This window comes from Terrapene carolina, unplaced genomic scaffold (assembly GCF_002925995.2).
Source record: "Terrapene carolina triunguis isolate 2854851 unplaced genomic scaffold, T_m_triunguis-2.0 Scaffold24, whole genome shotgun sequence".
Classification (NCBI taxonomy): Eukaryota; Metazoa; Chordata; order Testudines; family Emydidae; genus Terrapene; species Terrapene triunguis.
In genome coordinates, this window is record NW_020664375.1 from 5,025,778 (window position 1) to 5,046,127 (window position 20,350).

Genomic DNA, 20,350 nt, shown 5'->3' on the forward strand with positions numbered 1-20,350 from the left:
TGTTGTACAATTCAGTTTTCCAAATTGTTACCAATATGTCTGCTTAGAATAGTAAAAATTAAGCAAATGATAGTATATTTACTACACTTTCAAAACAAAACACGACCAATATGTTATGATAAGAAAAGAAAATACATTAAACATGTGCTTATTCTCCCCTTGACGTACATGCACTAATCCCATTAACTCTAATTAGGAGTTGCATGCACTAAGAGGAGACAAGACCTCTATAAAAAGAAGGGATTTTTAATCTTTTCCCCTGTATAGTGCCCAACCCCTCCCTCCCGCCACTAAGAAAGGGGAAATATTTGTTAAATTCTGGTAGCGTCTACCAGAACCAAGGCCCCTGCTCACAGGTAACTGTAAAGTATAACCAGTGGTCTTCCTGCTTTGCTCTTGTTACCAAAGCAAGTGCCATTTAAATATGTTGAACATCATCTTCAAAAAGCAAGTATACAGCATCTGTTAAGTCTTTCTAACAAGCAAGAGTTATAGCCATTACCCAAATTAAAAAAAAAAAAAATAGCAAGCCCACCTGTTTTGGTCCTCTGGTTAGAAAACATCAAAGAAAACCAGGGATTTTGCTTTATCAGCATTCAGAATTCTAACTGTTTAAAAAGAGTGCAAAAAAATGCCTGGTAAGAAAACACACAATCATGGCCGTATTCTGCCCCTCAGAAGCCGGTGTTCAACTTTCACCGAAGTTAAGAGTTGTGCACCCCTTTTTTCCCTTAGGAAGCATGGCATACTAACACAGGGGCTGAGAGCGCAATGCTTAGCTGGAGATGGATCTAACAAAAGACATGGATGCCATGAGACAATCTTGAAAATTCTCTCATTAAAAAAGACCCCAAATGAACAGTCAGGTGCATGAGAAAGTAATGATGAACAACCCCAAATGCAGCATTTCAGTAAGCGATTAAATTATTCTAAAACTTGAAGTTCAAAAGAAAATCCTTATGAGCAAATATCTGTGGGGGAGGAGGTTAGAGTGAATATGAAAAGAAGGTAAAATATTACACTTTTACCTTTGGCTACCACAGCAAAAAATAAATAAATCAGTGTTTTAACGAGGTCCGGCCTTCACAGAACTGAAATAAATATTCAGGAGTTTGGGTTAAGACAAAAGGATGAGAGGTAACACATCATCATTTTAACCTTTAGGGCCAAATTCTGTCCTCAGTTATACTTGGGCAACACATTCCACTGCTTACTGTGGAGTGTAGCCGAGTGCAGAATTTGGCCTTTAAACTTGAAGATATAAGCAGTTTCCACATATTTATGAACACCCAACTAAACACACATACAACGGCACTCTGCACAACTTTACAATGTGCGTTTGGAAAGAGACTGGCACAGCCAAGGTTCCAATCTCCAGTTTTCAACCATAAGCCCAAAGGCCAAGTGATCAAAATGGTAGATATTAAAACCCCCTGAAGATACCTCAACAACCATCTAGTGTTTCCACCTCTAACAACATGGCTCATCTAGCGATATATCTCATATCAGTGTCCTACCATAGCCAGCTAAGAAAAGCAGCACAGACCACTGTACAGTCAGAAAATGTAGGGTGGAATCCTGGTCCACTGAAGTCAATGGCAAAACTTCTATTGACTTCAGTGAGGCCAGGATTTGACCCCTAAACACTAGAGCAGTGATATCAGACTGTCTTCTGCGGCTCTTTGCAGCACATGCTATTAAAACACTGTGTGATTTAATTATTAACCAATCAGGGTGCTTTTACTATGTTATTAACCAACTGTAGTTGATAAAATAATACTTGGTCAATCATTTTGCTCTGAGAATACTACATATATACACACACAAAATATTTCGCCTGTCATACTGTTTCACTAATACTACACTAATATGAATATATAGTACTATAGTAAATGAAACAATGAATTCACACTACTGTGGCTCTTTTGGGTAATGTTGATCGCTAATTTGACTCCTGAACCACTGAGTATCACTGCGTTAGAGACACTAATTGCACCCTTTCTTTTTAGTGTTGCTGCAGATAAAGAAAAATCCTTTCCAGGACGGCTGTGCTGGTTTATGCTGATTTTCTCAGTAGACTGCTGCGAGGGACAACCAGTGGAGTGGGACTTCGGCGATGAGAAACATGAACAGAAATAAGGAAGAAACGTCAGTACAACTGAGTAAATAGCCTTCTTTACACTGGACCAAATCTCAGGGCTTACTATTCACTTAAAAAAAGCAAAGCAAAGCAGATCCAAGGCATGTAAAGTATAAAACAGGGCAGTGCTCAAATCACCAAAGTGGGGTGTTGAGCTTTAACTGAGCATTGACCAACAGGTAGGGGGGGGAAAGCCTTTAAACTGTATTAATACTAGTGAATCTGATGTACAGTATGTGCTTATCAATAAGGTACCACTTCCATCAAAATTCTATTATCCATTTTCTTGTGGTACAGAAGTTGTATGATGTTGCCTGAAAATAAAAAGTGCCTTCAATAAAATGTATACAAATGGGATTTTGTCTGTAGTCATGATAAAATGGCCTTTCCAAATGGCTTTCACCCAAGGAACTGCTGTCAGTGAATTTAAAATGGGTTGTGTTTCCTGGAGCACACTCAGCACTGATGCTGGGAAAAACAAATATTAAATTGGCTTTAGCAAGAGGAAACATTCAATGGCTCCTATTGCAAAGTGAGTTTCAGATTCTTGAAGGATAAACCAGTGTGAATGGTCATCTGAAGAAGTAGGTAGCTGTGTCCAATATTTCTCAGCCACTCCGCAAACAAAGCAAAAAGTTACCATTTTTTAGCCCAGATTTTCACCCCAAGTTTGAATAAAATGGTCCTTAAACAGACAGAAAGCTGATGTTTTCTCTCCTCTTGATTCTTCCAATTTCTTCATTCTTGGCTCAAGTATTATTCATTAATATTAGTCATCAGTTAATAAGAAAAAGATAGTTTCTAAGTGTTTTTAATAAAGTTAATTTGATACCATAGTCTGGTTATATGTGCTGTGCTGCAGCTGTGAGTTACTCCTTTTTCTTGAATTCTTGGTTGCCATAGCTGGAGCCTTTTTCTATTTCGGTTACTCCTATCAGTCTACGAACTCCAAAGGAAGCTTTAAAATATAATACAAAAATTGGAGGTGCATTACAACTGATATAATGATAAAAATCTGTGTCTATCTCTCTCTCTGACACACACATACACACTTTGATGCGAGATGGGCCATGGGGGATTGGATACAGAGGTCACAGACTGAGCAATCGGTAGTGACTCTGGGACATACAGTGCCTCCAATCTGTGTACGCAGCTTCCATTGACTGACGCTTTGGATCAAGTACATGTGCTAAATCATTAAACCATAGGGCAGTCCAGATTTAAAGACTCAATAAAAGTGTAACTATTGCACATGTGTTAAAAGAAGCTGTACTGATAGCTCTGGAAGCTGAAGTCTTCCGCTAACCACAGAACATACTCCGTCAGTATGGGGACCATCAGTGCAAACTTCTTCACACTGCCCAGCCAATATGCTTCACCCCTCATGAAGGGGCTACTGTGTGAATATTAATTAGCATATTAAATGTAACTTAAGAAATAAGAGACTAACCTGTTTGAAATTAAGGCTTTTGAAATAATTGTTTTTCTATGCAAAAATGGAAACCTATGTAACTTGTCCTGAATTTTCATTCAAAATAACAACTTTCTGCAAGTATCAGTAATAGTAATCATACACAGAATTTATCACAGCTAATGGCCACTATTGTATCATATTGTGCTTTGGCATCATCTCCCTCTTCTCAATAACTCATTACCTGCTCCAACAAACCCCAGGAATGCAAGGATAAGAAGGGGTGATCCACTTGCAAAAATTCCAAAACCAAATGTGAAGAGAGGAGAGAGCAGGACAGTAGCCCAGAAGAGGAAGTTTAGCAGAGTCCATGGTCTTCTAGGAGGTTTAAACTGATGGCCGGGAAATATGCCTTCCTTATTATACATCTCTTGTAAAGCATCCTGGAAGAGAGGGGGGGAGGGGGGAAAAGAATGTTCCTAATTCAGAAATGTTAGTTTTTGCATGAATAGTTCTAAGACTGTAGAATTCCATGATGCCATAAAGATCCACATCTGTGGCAAGCATTATTAGAGTCTGTGAGAGGAATTTGTATTTTCTGTGGCTGTCTGGCATTCCGTTATGCTGCGATAACCATCAGTTAATACTATAAACAAACATTTTTAACACTATTTAAAAATAAACAAATAGAAATCAAATATTGTCAGTCTCCTTCCACCACCGTACACCAGCTGTCAGTGTGTTCAGACTTCAGAGGAGCTTTAGCCCAGAGAACTACTCAGACACTTTCCAGTCCTGTGCTGGTTGCTTCTCTATTGCTCCTTCTTCCTGTTTTTATTACTAGAGAGTCAGGAACCATCTATAGGAGGTGCAGCAGAAAAGTGTTCCTTGTGGACCTAACAGAGTGAGGCAAAGCACAAGCTGACCAGCAGGGACAGCATTTCCTTAAACTTGAAGATACTGGGACTTGATTCTTCACAGGAAGGCTCAATCCAGTAGCCATAACCATAGAACTTCAGAAGGTAATACAGCAAAGAGGGCGACACAAATGGAAAAGCAAAAAATAAAAATGTGCATCAACGCTCATCTACCAAAGTGGGAAATTTCATGGAGCATTTTCATAATTTTCAAATGACTCTTAAATCTGTTTGACACATCGACATCCAGAATGCAAGAGGGGCAGACAACAAGTAATATTCTTTGTAAACAATTCTCAGTCTCCTTGCCCCAATTGCTTTGAGTATTTTTAGGATCTACAATAAATATGGTTACAATGAACAAAAGTGAAACTTGGGAGAAGAACGCCAAGAACCTTATGAACAATTTGTTGCCTGCCTACAGGTTAAGTGAAGGTTTGGAAATATTGCAGGACAGGTCACCAAGGCAGAAAAATGCTCGTAAGTGTCAGGGTTTCTGTGCTCTTCTACCTTCCGTGCCAGAAACAGCACACCAAAAATAGTCATCAAGATATGCATTTCAAAACAGATGTACACAAGTCCAATCTATACCAGCACGGGGCAAACTTTATGTACAGTTCTCTCCCCGTCCCTGCAGCTCTATTAAATCTGTGGTGAAGAACTTTATCATCTAGGAAAAAGAGTTGAAATAAAACTTTTGAGCACCTGGAGAGTGCACTACCGATGTGCTCTGACAGCAAACTAATGGACCTGCCTGCATCAAGTCAGAAATGGCAGCAGAGATCCGGCAGGCAAGTGGACAGAGTCAGAGGAATAGGCAGGAGAGAACAAAGACTAGCTCTGCAACAGTTGCAGTCCAGAGCCTCACTCTGCTATGCGTGTCCAAAATGAATGACCACGTCTGGTTTAGAATTATCATGTGTCTATAGCTCCTAGAAACATCCATAGGTGGAACAAAAGCATTTAAAAATATATGAAAAATACCCCAAACCTGAAGGACATAGCAAAAGAGAGCAGGTTATGTATGGTCTCCCCCAAGGGTGGCGGTGTGTGTGTGGGATGTCTTCTATGTCTGTGCAGTAACCCACAGTGTTTCCCTTCAAACCACAGCCACCATTCTGTGGTCAAGAAGGAATGGCTGGGGCTCCCTTCAAAGCCTGCCAACACCGCTTCTTAAATCAATCTAAGGAATAGCTGCCAAGTTACACATAGTGCTCCCATTTCCTCTCTCCCTCCAGGAGTTGAGTGTGCATTGCTCAGCTCTTGACATGCTGCTCCCTAGAACGTTACTTTATGACAGATCTGAAAGAGAAAAAAGCCATTTACCTTCTCCTGGTACAGTTTATGAAGCCAGTTTGCAGCTTCCTTTTCATCTACAGGGATATCTTCAAGAGGAAATCTCCTGGTTTATTAAAGAGATTAAAAAAAAAAAGAGAGAGTCTTAAAAGAAAATCCAGATATTTATTTTACTTTAAATCTTTTCAAATGAAGAGCTGCAATTCAATATATAGCAAAAACTGACAGAAGTTTTGGAATTACCAAAGTCATGAAGTGCAAATAAGAATCAGACAGCTTTTAATAGAAACCACACCTCCAGTTCCCACTTAGAAATTTGCATTCATGAAACAGCAGAATATACAGCTGTTTCCTACCAATTTCTGTCTCCCTCAGAAAGACATGTATTTTCTATTCAAGTATTACTGCAGCTGCAATGGAGTTATCAATGGTTGAATTCAAGTAAGGTCTAGTTCACATTTTGACGACTAGAGCCAGCCAACAAACTGGAAAATTATTCACAAACATTTTCACAGAGAAAAAAATCATCTTTTTTTGCTTGAAAAATCAAAATTTGGAAAATTGTGACCAGCTCTATTGAAACCATCTTCTCTTCATATGCCACTTCTAGTGACAATCTACTCATTTCCCTCCTATTCTACTGTCCTCTAAATCACTCTGCCCTTCCAGCGATCAGTCTCCAGCTTTCAAATGATTTCCCACTGCAGTGCCAGCCTGCTTGCTTTGCAATGAAGAGAGACTCTTTGCAAGGTTCAATTTGCAAAGTCGAAACCTGCAAGGTTCACTCATCCCTAGTTATGTGGAATCTTTTGGAGGGATGATATTAATCTGACTCTGTGATCCTCTGGGCAAACAGAAAAGACACTGATGGGAAAAAAAATATCAGTGAGATGGCCAATGACCAGGTCAGCAGTTCATACACGAAGTACAATAATCTGTAAAATACACATGGGAAAGAGTGTTTCCCAGTGCTCTGAAAGACACGTTCAACACATTCTAGACCGTTAAATCATTAGCATAATATTTAGTTTTTGAGAATAGCTTTATAAAGAAGGATTGTGCTATTAATAAAAAGCATCATTTGCTGAAAGTTCTCTTCCAAAGTCATCATTGCACTGAAATCGCCACTAGAGGGTACTCACAGCAAGACCATTTTGATGATTTAGGAGGATTATTTCAATTCTCTGGATCCATTATGAATGAAGACCTGCAAAGTGTGCAAACAGGCTTGGCCACTCATCTCCATGCAGAGGACAACGTACATCTTATGCTCAAAACCTGAGCTCAAATGGCTTCCTTTCTTTGACCTAAGCTAAGTCTGCAGGCTCATCAAGGGTGCTACATGTGTTCAGTTTGCAGTAAAAGGGCAGAAACATACAGCCTGTGAGAGGGAAATGTATGCTAGCTACATCCTACCAGTGAGAGCTCACCATACTGTATTTGTGTTTAATGTCTGGAAAAATTAGATTCAGTTTTGTACTTGCTCATTGCAGCACTGTAGGAAGTTCCCATCACCAGAAAAGTTGTATTTCCAGTTGGGATTAACCTCCCATGCCCCCAAGCAACCTTAAACAAGGCAGGTTCTAGCACAGTCAAGTGTCTCGAGAAGGCACATTCACTCCACAAATAAATATATATATTTAAAATCACAGCAGACTGAACAATTCAGAAGTTAGGTTAGTAACTGGGCACAATTAGTCAGGTATGCTCACCTAGCACTAATACTACAGACTGTTCTATAAGGTTGGCTGAAAGCCACTGGTTTTCATCTTTCCTTTAGCACCACCAAACCACACCAACTCACATCTCATTTAGCAAGCAGAAGGTATTAAGTGGATGAAGCCGTTGTTTCAGTGCAAAAATATCCAGATATTTGCTTGTGCATACTTACTCATATCTGCTTTGCCATGCTGTGGCACTTACAATTGTCTAGGGAAATCATACTCAGCACACGTGCAGTGCACTATTATTAGTTTGTAACTTGTTTCTCCACTTAGCAAAGCACGCGCTCCTCTTTGGGAATATGTACGTGGCAAGCAAGAAGAGTTAAAGTGAAACCACTTTGAGTTATCCAACTGCAAAAGATTTCTGGAAAATTTCCTGAAGGCATTTCTGAATGCATGCCTTTCCTTTCTCCATCCCTGGATAATTCCCAAAATGGTCAAATGGAATTGTACCAGGTTTCCAGTCCCTCTCAACTCTGGGCTCTCAAGAAGCATGGGGAATTTCAGCTAAGAGAGTAATTTTTGGGGAAGTTACACAAGCACCTGAGAACAGGATTGGAATGGAAGTTCCTCCCCAACTACAGCTCGTGTTTCACCTGCTTCTAGGCTGGCAGCTCTTGCGCTACATTTTGCAAAATTGCTGCTGCTATCTCACAATGTTGAAGGTCTGGGTGAGACTACCAAGAAGTTCTCTCCAATAAGATTCAATACAACACAAAACCACTTGTATCAAAAAGAAGAATAAGCTTGGCCAATAGCTTGGTGGCAGCACACTCCACGGCAGTGCCCAACACCCAGGGGAGAAAAAGAAGTACCTCTGGTTATTCAACAGCAATCTCTCTATCCGAGTAAGGTAGTGTTTCACAAAGCGTAGGGAACACAAGGACAAGAGGTGGGGAAGGGAGTGGACAGACCTCTCAGTTGTTGTTCAGGGTCTCAACTTTCAGTTTTTTAAATAAAAGGCAGTCTTAAATTGTTTCAGCTGCGAAGAAAACCTTCAAAGCTGAAGGTAACAGACACAGAGACACCTGTCAAGTTAGCAGAGGGCCTGAAACAATAGTTGTGAGGACTGACTGACTTGATTTATTTCAATGGGTGCTAACTCAGACGCTAATGATGACAATTAACAATGTTAATATTTAAAATATTTGCAGTGTTGTTGTAGCCATTGGTCCCAGGATATGAGAAAGACAAGGTGGGTGAGGCAATATCTTTAATTGGGCCAACTTCTGTTGTTGGAAGGGACAAGCTTTTCTTTGGGTCTGAACAAGGAAACTAGAGAGTCTAAGCTAAATACAAAGAGGGACAGATTGTTAAGTGTAAGGGGTTCATCATCTTGTAGGAGACTACTTAAAATGAAGTGGGCAATCAATAAGTCTGCAGTCATAGGACAATGGAGGATTAGTAGGCAGCAGGATGTGTTACAAATTGTTGTAATGGGCCATAAAACAACCAGCATGTCTGTTGCATCCATGGTTTTTAGTGTCTAGCAGAGTTACGAATTTAAGTTCCCAGGCTCATCCTTTGAAGGTGATGTTCAGATTTCCTTTGAGGACCAGGACTAAGGATATAGGATCATGTCCAAAAGGCGTGATCCTTTTGTGAAAAGTGTTGATAGGGTGTTTTTGTCTTACAATTTTTCGGTGTGAATTCATTCAAGATTAACATTGTGAATTCAGTACTAATCAAAGTCATGTAAGAAAAGAGAGGAATGATCATACTATGCAGTTCTACACAATCCATTATGAGACACTGCTCATTTTGGGCAGAAGTTTAACACCACATTGCATAGAGGGCATGATTAGTTTAATTTTCCTGATTCTGGAGGGTGCAGGTGAATGCCGGATTATAGGCGTAGTCATGCCCACTCTTGAAAGTTCCACCTAGTCTCCTTCTGGCCTGACAGTTGATGGCCGTGACATGGGCTCTTGTAAGTGAGACTAGTTTGAATGATAGGGAAATGGGAAGATCCTCAGGGCTTGCAAAGGAACATCCTCAAGGGATGCAGTGACACAGGCCATTTTCCTACCAGTTTTGGGGACACAGTATCCAAACACAAACCTTGTACGTCTCACTTCCATCATTATATGCTCACCTTACACACATATCTGCTTCATATTTCTTTCCATAAAGGATTCCTAATAAAGATGGGTTCTTGTTTCCTCTGAAGTTTAGCGTTACATCGTACACTGCTGAAACTGTCAAAAGAAAGATAATATAGCTGTTAACCTCAGCATCCAAAGCATCGAGGTTGCTGCTGTTCAAGCTTTAAAAAGAAACAAACCCTGATATAAACATTGCTTTAATAATACCAGTTGGCAAAACATTTCAAAACCCATCGGTTTTATTTACCCAGATGTCCTCCTTAACAATCTAAGCTCTGGCAGAGTACATGCATACACCTCACAGGAGTGGAGTGAGAGCTGATTAATTATGCAATGTTTGTATATTGCCACTTTAAAGATGGAAAGTATTAATTTTTGCAAATTAAAACTAGAACAAATTAATACATTTTAAAGATTGTTTAGAAAATGGAGTCTAGTGCTTCAGCTTAATCTTGATGTCATCCAAGGGCCATACTGAGTCTGTATTATCACCTACTCACCAAATGCAATGAATATACTGAACTATGATACATAATAACACACATTACTAGTAAGGTTTAGAACAAACAGCTCACCCATACCTGTTCCCCTGAGACACTGGACAGCAGTGGTGAAACCTTTGGTTCTGGGCAACAGATGATATTTCAATTTAGGCAACCCTTTGGATTCAGCCACCTCCATGCTGATACGATGCTTGGTTTCTGTAAAACGAGTTCCTTCGCAATACAGGAGAAACTAGCATACAAAACAAGAGGAAAAACAAGGGTTTTTCTTAAGAAGAAATTACTGTTTAGTGCAGATCTGGCGCTCTTACAGGATGGACACACTCAATTCCCTCCTTTGTTCTTTAGATATCATGCATCAGAGCCATCCTACTACTCTTCAGGGGGGTAATTGAATATAATAGATCATATTATTTGAGAATTACAATCAGCAATTTGCTGTACAGTATCTGCTTTCAGAAGACAGCTAATTAGAGCCTGGTCTCAAAGAATGTGGAACACACATGCAAATATTCAGAGATGCAACTAAATTTAAAGCACCTTTTTGGATATCAGTTTATTTATTTTATTTATTTTCTAATCAAGCAAATAGGTTATACATAGACACATACATACACATGCCCTCCTCCCCCAATTCCAGCTGAAACATTTCTTCCTTTAAAAGTCACAGGAATACTCAAAAATGCATGAACATGACTTCAGCTTCAAGTTCCAGCTCAGCTACAAGAAACAAGTAAAATAAGGAAATTCTCTTCTCTATCACAAAGATGTAGATCACAGAATGATCATAGGACAGGAAGGGACCTTGAGAGGTCATCTAGTCCAGTCCCATGCACTCATGGCAGGACTAAGTACAATCTAGACCATCCCTGACAGGTGTTTGTCTAACCTGCTCTTAAAAATCTCCAACGATGGATATTCTACAACCTCCCTGGGAAACTTATTCCAGTGCTTAACCTGACAGTTAGGAAGTTTTCCCTAATGTCCAACCTAAACCACCCTTGCTGCAATTTAAGCCCACTGCTTCTTGTCCTGTCCTCAGAGGTTAAGGAGAACAATTTTTCACCCTCCTCCTTGTAACAACCTTTCATGCACTTGAAAACTGTTATGTCCCCTCTCAGTCTTCTCTTCTCCAGAATAAACAAACCCAATTGTTTTCAATCTTGCCTCATAGGTCATGTTTTCTAGACATTTAATTATTTTTGTTGCTCTTCTCTGGATTTTCTCAAATTTGTCCACATCTTTCCTGAAATGTGGCACCCAGAACTGGACACAATACTCCAGTTGAGGCCTAATCAGTGCAGAGTAAAGCGGAAGAATTACTTCTTGTGTCTTGCTTACAACACTCCTGCTACTACATCAGAGAATGTTTGCTTTTTTTGCAACGGTGTTACACTGTTCACTCATATTTAGCTTATGATCCACTATGACCCCTAGATCCCATACTCCTTCCTAGGCAGTCATTTTCCATTTTGTATGTGTGCAACTGATTGTTCCTTCCTAAGTGAAGTACTTTGCATTTGTCCTTATTGAATTTCATCCTATTTACTTCAGACCATTTCTCCAATTTGTCCAGATCATTTTGAATTTTAAACATAACCTCCAAAGCACTTGCAACCCCTCCCAGCTTGGCATTGTCCACAAACTTTGTAAATGTACGCTCTATGCCATTATCTAAATCATTGATGAAGATATTGGATAGAACCAGAACCGATCCCTGCGGGACCCCACTTGATATGCCCTTCCAACTTGACTGTGAACCACTGCTAACTATTCTCTAGGAATGATTTTCCAAACACTTACGCACCCATCTTATAGTAGCTCCATCTAGGTTGTATTTCCCTCATTTGTTTATGAGACGGTCACGTGAGATAGTAGCAAAAGCCTTACTAAAGTCAAGATATACCATATCTACTGCTTCCCCCACTTTCCACAAGGCTTGTTAACCTGTCAAAGAAAGCTATTAGGTTGGTTTGACATAATTTGTTCTTGACAAATCCATGTTGACTGTTACTTATCACCTTATCATCTTCTAGGTGTTTGCAAATTGATTGCTTAATTATTTGCTCCATTATCTGTCCGGGAACTGAAGTTAAGATGACTGGTCTGTAATTCCCCTGGGTTGTCCTTATTTCCCTTTTTATAGATGGGCACTATATTTGCCCTTTTCCAGTCCTCTGGAATCTCTCCTGTCTTCCAAAGATAATCACTAATGGTTCAGATATCTCCCCAGTCAGCTCCTTGAGTATTCTAGCATGTATTTCATCAGGCCCTGGTGACTTGAAGGCATATAACTTGTCTAAGTAATTTTTAACTTTTTCTTTCCCTATTTTAGCCTCTGATCCTACCTCATTTTCACTGCCATTCACTATGTTAGACGTTCAATCGCTACCAACCTTTTTGGTGAAAACTGAAACAAAAACGTCATTTAGCACTTCTGCCATTTCCACATTTTCTGTGATTGTTTCCCCCCCACTTATTGAGTAGTGGATGTACCCTGTCCTTGGTCTTCCTCTTGCTTCTAATGTATTTGTAGAATGTTTTCTTGTTACCCTTTGTGTCTCTAGCTAGTTTAATCTCGTTTTGTGCCTTGGCCTTTCTAATTTTGTCCCTACATACTTGTATTTGTCTATATTCATCTTCTGTAATTTGACCTAGTCTCCACTTTTTTGTAGGACTCTTTTTTGAGTTTCAAATCATTGAAAACCTCCTGGTTAAGCCAGGGTGGTCTTTTGCCATACTTCCTATCTTGCTATGTAAATCTCGCTAAAGCCAGTGGAAGGTGCACTTGTGTAGAGAACAGCAGATTTTGATCCAGGTAATGTAAAAGTAAAGTTTTGAAAGTACTGGTACCAAATTTAAGGTCATAAGGGTCTAAAAGGTTAATACTACAACTGAAAGAGCATTACAGAAAAAAAAATCCTGAGAAGTCATAGCAAGTGAGGGGCTGGTACTGCAAGTGAGAAAAGCTATTCAAAGACATACATGCCCATTTGAAAGCAAATATATTATCCCAAAGTATCTAAGTATTTTCCTTTTGGAGGGGAGACTGGATGGACTCACCCTTACATCACCTGTTTGACTGCACTCCGGGCACCTATTGACAAAGACTGAAACTCTCCACTACACGCCTTAAAAAAAAAAAAAAAAAAAAAAAAGGACAATACAGAGAAGACAGATCTGTGGCTCCCAGGGCGCCACCCCACATCTTCCCCTCTTAGAAATGAAGCCAGGAGCAAAACTAATAGGAATAGACAACACCAGGTACATATTCTGGGCGCCACAGGGGTGAACTTTGGATTCTTGGCCATTCTGAGTGGCTGTAACCTATTTCCCAACTTTTCTTAGCCTCATTTTAGCTCCATGGCACTGCTGCATTCCTAACTTGTGTGCACACAAATCTCTGCATCATATAAAAGCCAAAAAGGGGAATTTGATTCTACTCATAACAGCAGTAAATTATGTTTAGTTGCTGTAGTTCACAATGTGCTTCAAAAGTAAGTCCTGCTAAAAATGGGGAAACCAAGACAATCTCTCAATTTTGCTATAGTCACTGTACATCTGTTATGTAACAGTGCTGTTGTGACTCTACCTTTCTCTTTAGTATATATAAATATTACATACAAAAAAAGCTGCATTAAATGAATGCTAAGGTTGCAAAGTCAAGTACTCCAAAGTTAGGAAATGCCAGAATGAATGTTATTAATGCAACATTAATTCAACACCATTATGGTTATGCATTATGAAAGTCTTTGTCAAACATCATGTGGGATATCTGTGGCAGTGCCCGGAATAGAAGAACCCAGCTCTCTTGGGTTTCAGTCCAGCATCTTAAATATAATAACTTCTCTTCTCGCAACTCTCTGCCTCCTTCACTGTCCATCCTGTGCACTGAATGAGGCAGAAGTACTGTAGAACAAATACTATGTGATTATGTAATTAAAGATTATCATAATGCAAACACACAAGGAGATCCAGTGAAGATTGCACAGACAACCTTAATTCTGGCATTTCCTAACTTTTGAGTGCTTGACTGTGCAACCTAAAAGTTATTTTAATGTAAATTTTTGTATATAATTTCCTCTGCTTTTTGAAAAGAAACTGAACCCCCTAAGAAATTCCATCACCTGGAACCATAATGACCTTCTGAACCATCAGCATAGTTGGAACCCAGGACCTTTAGTTGGGCAGCAGAGACACCTATCACTTGAGCTAAAAGAATAAGTGGTAGCAGTAGGAGGCTGTTATCCTCTATGTGGGCCAGCCATTAGAAGGTGACATGAGACATACTTTGCCTGTGGCTTACTCAGTTATTTATTGACAGTGGAGAAATGTTGGGAAACAAGAACGCTGGTTTCCATTTCTGGCTGGGGGGTAGGGGGCAGACAGTAATTCTGATTTCTATTTCTTGCTCGGAGTGTGGTCGAGTGGTTACAGAGAATATAGCCAAGCACATAGATCTGGCACATTCATTCTGAATGAGTGTGTGGCTAAAAAGATGAGATGTGCCATATTAGAAACCTAACATCAATTCCAAAGTCTGCCAGAAGTGACTTTGTGCAACTTCTCAGCAGTTGCTTTATTTGTGAAGTTTCTCGATGATATTTGCCTACCTCTTAAAGGATATGAGGCCTTGCTCAATCATAAGGACTCTGAAAGGCACATAATCAACACTGGTTAGTAGAGGAGCTGAGACTAGAGCTCAATTTCCTCATAGCTCCCAAACAAGAGCACCTTTCGCAAAGCTAAGGGGCGAGATGTAGCTGCTATTGCTGTACCCCTTGTCTGGAGCTCTAGCTCTCTGGCTGCCATTTAGGAGGCTTAGTAGAGGTGGAAGCAGCTCTTTGAAGATGGAATGTTCAAAGATTTTACCAGCAAGCTTCTCGCAGGCTTTACTGAGCATGTACAAATGTTGATTTTAAGAGGGTTTATAATAACTATCAAATCTGGGTGGATTTCACAGGGAATACATAACACATCTCACGGACCCCAAGACTATCTCCCTTTCAGATTTCAAGTTACTACTGCAAAATGGAGGCTCTAGAGCTCTTGAAAGAGTCAGTTTTATTTAATTTTACTGTTTTGTTAACACTGGCAAAAACTACCTCTGTTTCACTAGCCTCATTTGCAGAAGTGACACACATTTTCATTAAAACATTCCAAAAATATTCAGTCTGAGGCAGAGAGCAAGCATAGCCCAGATGGTCAAAGCATAGGAAACTGACAACAGGGGCTTATAATGCAAACTATTAGCTCCACCTATAAAAGATAATCTTCAGTAACAATTATGCTGGAGCCGGAGAGAATGCTGTTGTCCTGAACAACTTTTCCCTTCTCTGAAAATCTTTTCTGTCCAGCACTGTTTGTGAACTTTATCTGATCACACAGCCACTGGATTGCTAGTTTAATCACTTTGTAAAACATTGTGGAATATATTGGGTATGAGAGGTGCTATGTGGAGCCAAAATCTTTTCAGCGCCTCTTACAGTGGTGCCTGGTACTATTGGAGATAAGGTTTGGGCCCATGAAGGAATTTACAATACGAACCTTTTAGCTTGCATTTGGAGACTGAAATGCATTGCACACATTCTCAAGCTGAAGGAACTTATTTTTAAATAGACTCAAATCAAGTTAAATTCTTGGTGGTGAGGCGTCATGGATACATTAGCTCAAAAATGTGACGCCATGAAGGTATCTTTCAGAATATAATTTTTTTTTCTGGTTTACTTATGATGTTGTATTATTGTAATATACCCCACAAAACTGAGCTTAATGAACTGTTGGATGCATATATAAAGGAGATGTACACTTCAAAGGCAATTGGAGACATCTGTATATTCTTGCAAGTTTCTCAAATGCCTGTACAATTTCACAGAGGAAAGAGAATGCACTGATGCAAAAACTTTCCATTGTAATCTGCAACCTTTGCAAATCTCTCTTCCCATTGCCCCCCTGCAGGTTCCTGAAGAAAAAAAACCCCTATTTTTTTAAATAATATGTTTAGTTTAGCCTGGAAAATGTAGCCTAGATTCACAAGTTCAGTAGTAAAACTTGAATAATGTATTTTTTGGGTAAAAAGAGTTATGGAAAGTCCTTTTATCCTTTTAGAAGGGGGGAAAAAGTTGTATGTTTTGAGACATGCAAGCTTAGGTTTCTACTGCTAAATACTTTGAGAAATACTTATGCACATTTACCAACAATTTTCAAAATGGCATTCCTATCCAATAACAGATCAGAAGCCTGGCTAGTGTGCAATGAAGTCACTTGCAACAAGGCATATAGCTATACGCTTCAAATGTAATCACAGGAAGAAGGCGGCGCTCTTAAGTATGAAGCTGACACACCACACAAATATAGTCTTCATCACTGCACTCTAAGCAGAGGAGACACTATTTATAAAGGATCAGACACTTACCCACATATATTCAGGATAATCAGACAAACGTTTTAATCCCTCAATAACTGTATCTCTGTCTTCTTCCCATTTCCTTTTGCAGAAAACAATCTCAAGGAAGTACCACGTCCAACCAATCAAGGGCACATACAACAGTTCTTTCTTAGCAAGAACTTTGGAACTCTGGAAGAAACACCGCCCAATGACATTTGATTATTTATATATGTCAGACCTAAACAAAAGCACTAAGGTTGGGATTTTCAAAAGTGCTCAGCACTGGCCTAGCTCTGACCAAACTGAAGTCAATGGAGTTTTTTTTGAAAATCCCACCACAAAGAAAAAACAAACACAGGAGTTTTATATTAAATCAAGATGAAGGGAAAGTTCACAGAATCACTCACCCCCAACACTCCAAAGCGTTCAGTCATAGTCCAACCACACAAGAAGTCAATTTCAAAGTTGTGATTCAAGATGATGATCACATGTTCTTTTCCAAATGTATCCACTGTGGCCTGGTCTGAGAATAAAGTGCATTCTGTGCCTGACCACCATTCCAGCAACATTACTAACTCTGAATAATATTGTGGGGAGGGGAAAAAAAAAGACACAGGTTAGCTGTAATGCTTAACCATAACACGTTTAATATCCTCTGTCCATCCCAATCCCATTCCAAACTTTTCTAGACTACAATGTTTATCACCTTTTTAATCCATCCTGCTGAGGTTGCTGGTTTATATTATATTATAGATTAAATGAGTTCTCAGACTGACATACACCAGATCACCTGCATTCATATTTATGTTATCACCCTGAAACAGGATTTAGGCCACGGGATAAATACCTGATTGTTATTATTGCTCATCGTAAATTCAAGATTTCACAAACACCAACAATCCCCCCTCTCCCCCCATCTCTCTCTCACACACAGACACACACACGAACCTGAAAGCAGGTCTTTCAGCAGTAGACCTTTCTACTAAATGGGTACATCTCCTCCCAGGTGGAACACAAATTATGCATAGACTCAACCTAATGTTTCCACTGAATATGAAATATGCTTGATTGAGGTAAACAAACCAATATAATGGGCTTTTAGTGGATAAATGCTACAAGAATTTCTGCAGTATATTTTAATATTAAACACATGACTGTAATAAGGCTGTATTAGGGTTACCAACACAAAGTCAGAGACACATGGGGGAAGAACTGGGAGAGTCCAGAGAAATTACTGGGTAAGAACAGAAGGAGAAATTGCTTCTCCTTTATTTAGTCTACAAAAGAAGGAAAGAGAAAGAGATCCCTTTCCCTCTCCCTTCTCTAACTCTTCTTCTACATTTCTGTGTTTCCCCTATCCTTTCCTCCATTTCATCTCTCTCTCTGATATCTCATTCATTACCCACCCCTTTTCATCTTTCCTTCTCTTCTGCATATTTAGAATTCCCACCATTAATAGAACATTCACTAATGTAGCTTTGAACTTCAGCTTTGTTTCATAAGGCACTGGCTGGATGAGTTGGGGCAGTGTCTCTTTATGTGAGGGTTTCGCCACCTGGTGGTCACAAGGTCTCCAGCCTGCCCTTCCCATATTGCTAAATGGGCTGGGGTCCAATTTTGATCCAGACTAGACATGAGGAAGACTCAGGGTATGTCTACACCCAGCCGCTAGTTCGGCGGCTGGGAATCGAAGTTCTGGGTTCGACTTATCGCGTCTTGTCTGGACGCGATAAGTCGAACCAGGAAGTGATCGCCGTCGACTGCGGTACTCCAGCTATATGAGAGGAGTACCGCGGCGTCGACGGGGGAGCCTGCCTGCCGCGTGTGGACCGAGGTAAGTTCGAACTAAGGTACTTCGACTTCAGCTACGTTATTCACGTAGCTGAAGTTGCGTACCTTAGTTCGAATTCGGGGGTAAGTGTAGACCAGGCCTCAGAGGGGTCTGAGTATGGAAAAAAATTGAGAACCCCTGCTCAATGTTAATCAAAGAGAGGTTAGCTTCTCCAGGACTGATTATCTAAATTGCTTTTCTTGTCATATCCACAAGCCTATTCACTTATATATCATTTATTCAGGGCCCCTTTATGGGCTTGAAAAGACTAATATAACTTGTACGTCAAGTCTGACTCTTTCCCACTGTGATTTAAAGAAGGGAGGAAATGAGAATATCAACAGGGATGCATAATTTATAACTACAGGTTTCTCTCAAACCTGGCCAGCCCTATTTTCTAAGTGATGAAATGCATCAATTAAGTGCATTTTTGGTGGTTTCAGTGAGAGAGGTTTATTCACAAACCTCTGGTATACTTTAAACTACTCCCATACTAACTTAGTGCTTCAACATATATTAATGCACAAATTTGTGAACCTTAAATAGAATTATCTTGCTGTCCTGTGGAAGAAATCTTAGCCACTGTTGAGATCAGTAAAACTCTTATTACATCCTCTATATAAAGAATTAAACAGTCAAATATATAGAAGAGGTGGAATAAAACCCTGTTGTGTTGTTATAAAATTTCTGAAGCAACTGTACAGGGGACTCAATATAAATTAATGCCTATACTACATTTCATTGTAGCTGTTGTCCTTCTCACCCCTCTTTTTTTAAAATCTTATCCACCCATTCAGGTGTTGTCATATTCCACATTGCAAGCTCTTTGGGACACAGACTCTCTTTCCTGCATGTCTGCACAGCACATAGCGTAATGCGGCCTTGATCCTCATTTTGGGCCCTTAGGCACGATACAAATACCACCACCACCCTCACTGTAGCAGGTTTGCAGCCGGATCTAGTCCAGTATGTTTAAAATGCAAGAAGTGGGGGATGTCACTAAGTGGGCCCACCATTGGTGGAGCTGTCCTTGGATTTAATATACTGGGCTCAGGTTACTGGGGAATTATTCAATGACTTCAGTGTGTTATTCCACAACACCCACTCTTAATCCTGCCGACTAGTCAATAACTTGGTTCTTTATGCAGCCAGAAATTATGCTAACCACAGGACAAATTGCCTTTCTATCTCTTTCTGGAGATTAATGTTATTACATCTACTGATCTAACTCTATGCTGTGCTCTTAAAAATCTTCCTTAAAAAAAGGATGGAGGCTGTACCTGAGCTCTCCTCTCCAAAGAGAACAAAAATTCAACAGAGCCAGACATGGATGCACTGGTTTGAGAGCATTCCCATCATTTACTCTGAAACATTCTTGTGAGATTTTTCCTGGAGCTCATACTGAGACATGAGGGTTGGGGAACAGGGGAGTTACTACGAGGAAGCAGATTGTCCTTTACAAGTGCACTGATATATGATGCATGTACATTTATTTCTTTTGGTGATTTTTTTAAAAAAAAGATTGGGCTCCCGATATTTAGTCTCCAACTGATCCTGTCAATGCTATGGCCTATTCTCTGAAATCTTGTTTGTTGTTTACATGATGGTTTGGATACTCGCTCTAACTGCCTGCGAGGCAACAAGATTTCACTTTAACAAAACAAAACAAAAATGCTTATAATTTAGCCCAACCCCTCTCGGATTCTAGAGCTTCAGCTTGCCGGAAGAGGGGCTCTTGTTGCCTCCCGAGAGGACAACCATCCAGAAACAAAGTAAGCCAGAGTGGCGGGATACATCTATCTGCTCTAGAGTGCAGAGGACAGTAGTTTCAAGATACCAAGATTCTAAGATATTATGTTTACAACTGGACTAAACTAAGCATACTGCCCTATTAAGAATCATGAGTCATTTGAAGAGCACTAACACTAATAAGCCTGAAATACAGATGCTCTGAAGTGTTTTCTCTTCGTAGGGAGCCTGACAGAAAATCCAGCACTGCTTTACCACAAGAAGGTGGTATTCACCAAAGCACCAT

General features: G+C 39.8%; 1 protein-coding gene across 1 annotated transcript in view; it reads right to left on the reverse strand.

The window, feature by feature from the left end:
• Nucleotides 1–1,902: 1,902 nt before the first annotated feature.
• The window catches only part of LOC113406287 (1-acyl-sn-glycerol-3-phosphate acyltransferase gamma), a 128,161-nt gene continuing 109,713 nt past the window's right edge, over nt 1,903–20,350 (reverse strand). Inside the window, exons 3-9 of the mRNA XM_026650259.2 lie at nt 16,892–17,061; nt 16,512–16,673; nt 10,175–10,328; nt 9,584–9,686; nt 5,795–5,870; nt 3,796–3,994; nt 1,903–3,098 (exon numbers count right to left, since the gene is read on the reverse strand). Coding sequence (XP_026506044.1) covers nt 3,010–3,098; nt 3,796–3,994; nt 5,795–5,870; nt 9,584–9,686; nt 10,175–10,328; nt 16,512–16,673; nt 16,892–17,061 — 953 coding nt within the window. The 3' untranslated portion in view covers nt 1,903–3,009. The remainder of the gene's footprint in view (nt 3,099–3,795; nt 3,995–5,794; nt 5,871–9,583; nt 9,687–10,174; nt 10,329–16,511; nt 16,674–16,891; nt 17,062–20,350) is intronic.